Genomic DNA, 1,957 nt, shown 5'->3' with positions numbered 1-1,957 from the left:
CAATTAGATATCTAAAATGTATATTCAAATGGAGATATAAGAGTGAAAGTGATTGGGTTGTAGTGAGTCTTGCATGATTTTTGTGTGGTCATCTTATCTAGAGATCTCAAATGGAATATTTAAAAATTCACAAAAATTTTTAACGTTTCTACAAATTACAAATTAAGACATGAACTTAAAGTCTTTAATATTTATTCAAACAATTTTATTAATAAATATCATCTTATATACAATATTATATTGTGTAAGGTTTGAGAATTACACACGTGCACGTTATGAGCTATTTAATTACACTGGTCGACAACCATTTGGCCACGAAATCCGGCAAAAGCCAAGTCAACCAAGAAACGCAAGACATGAGTGAGAGTGTGGAATGCTCGGAACTTCCCTCGGAACTGTTTCTACCGATCGGCAAAGGCCTCGACACCCGCATCGAAATTCTCCGATTCCGCGGTGTCTGTAAATCATGGCGCTCCGCTATTTCTTGCTCCGACTTCATCCCTCGCTTCCCTCTCAATTTTCCCAACCCTTTCCCTCCGCCACGGCGGAGGCGAAGGCGAAGGCTTGTCTGGCTAGCTCTATTGCATGATGAAGCTGACCATCTTCACCAGCAAACCATATGCCTTCTCCACGAAACCATTTTCTATCGTCTAACTTCCTCAGCTTCTTCGGATAAGGGATGGTTGATCAAGGTCGAAGATTGCAAAATGCATCTTTTAGACCCACATCGAGAAAGGTACGAATCCGAATCCGATTCCCCCAATATTTTGCCAAACTACTTTGTGTTACTGGACTATGATACCGTCGAATTAACTAGAGCTCATACCCTTGAAATTCAAAGCCTCATTCCAATTGGGCGTGTTAATAAAGTTGTGATGTTCAACGACTGTCATATTCTTGTTGTCTATGGTGACGGTAAATTAGGCCACGCAAAATGTGGGGATGAGAGTTTGACCTGTTTAGGTGAAAAGGATAGGGAATTCGATGATGTTTTTGTGTATGAGGGCCAAGTCTATGTGGTTGATCGATTCGGAATAGTTTGGTGGATCAAAATCAATGATTCGACATTGGATTTGGTTAAATTCTGGAATCCTTGTGGGTCAGATTCTCTGAAGACACAGAAACATTTGGTGGAGTCGGATGGAAAAATCTATATTGTTGATAGATATCTTGATAGGGAATGGAGAGGCCGTCATTATTTCTGTGTGGTTGGTTTCAAAGTGTATAAGAAGAATGAATGGGGTGAATGGGTTTTGGAGGAAAGCTTGGGTGATCGAGCTTTTGTTCTGCGTAGTGATTGTTCGTTTTCTGTTTCGACTAGAGAATTTTTCGGATACGAGGGGAATTGCATTTACTTCACTCAGCAAAAACGAATTCATGTTTTCAAATTAGAGAATAACAGCATCACCAATGCAGATTTGAATGGGGAGAAACTTTACACCCAAACCGCTTTGTAAGGAAATTCCTCCAACCCATTATTTGGCAATTGTTAAAACCATTCATGTTGTATAAGTTTTAATGAATCTTACTGTTGGAGCGTTTTTCTTCACTTGTATTTTCACTAGAATAACCCTATGAACTATCTTGTGGTGTGTATGGTTTTATTGTAAAATTCCTTCCTCATATGTTTCCTGTAGTAGTTATTGGTGGTCTAGTATGATTACATACTCAGTTCCATCATCCATGTTGAATAGAAGGAAGATTAAAGCATGATCACGAACTATTATTTTGTAGAAAGTCATAATCTTTTACTGAATGTGGCCATGGGTCCAAGTTGGTGAATCATCTTTCTCATTTTGGGGGTAAGACGGTCTATTAATTACTTCTTATAGACCCTGAAATAATGGAAGCTTTGTTCACTAGATACATTTGTTTTTCCCTTTATTTTATTATGTTATAGATAGCTTTAAGTTTAATATAATTAAATGAACATTTTTTTATTGCATTCGACAAGTGA

At 37.9% G+C, this 1,957-nt stretch overlaps 1 protein-coding gene across 1 annotated transcript; it reads left to right on the top strand.

Annotated features, from left to right (window-relative positions):
• Positions 1 to 293: 293 nt before the first annotated feature.
• On the top strand, positions 294 to 1,549 carry LOC115995252 (F-box protein At4g35733-like). The gene has a single exon (XM_031119755.1). It carries the CDS (start codon positions 357 to 359, stop codon positions 1,455 to 1,457), a length of 1,101 nt encoding a protein of 366 aa, XP_030975615.1. The 5' UTR covers positions 294 to 356; the 3' UTR covers positions 1,458 to 1,549.
• The last annotated feature ends 408 nt before the right edge of the window (positions 1,550 to 1,957 follow it).

Source organism: Quercus lobata, chromosome 6 (genome assembly GCF_001633185.2).
Source record: "Quercus lobata isolate SW786 chromosome 6, ValleyOak3.0 Primary Assembly, whole genome shotgun sequence".
In the NCBI taxonomy this organism is placed as follows: Eukaryota; Viridiplantae; Streptophyta; class Magnoliopsida; order Fagales; family Fagaceae; genus Quercus; species Quercus lobata.
The sequence above is the reverse complement of the archived record's forward strand: the minus strand, read 5'-3'. Positions and strand labels throughout refer to the sequence as shown.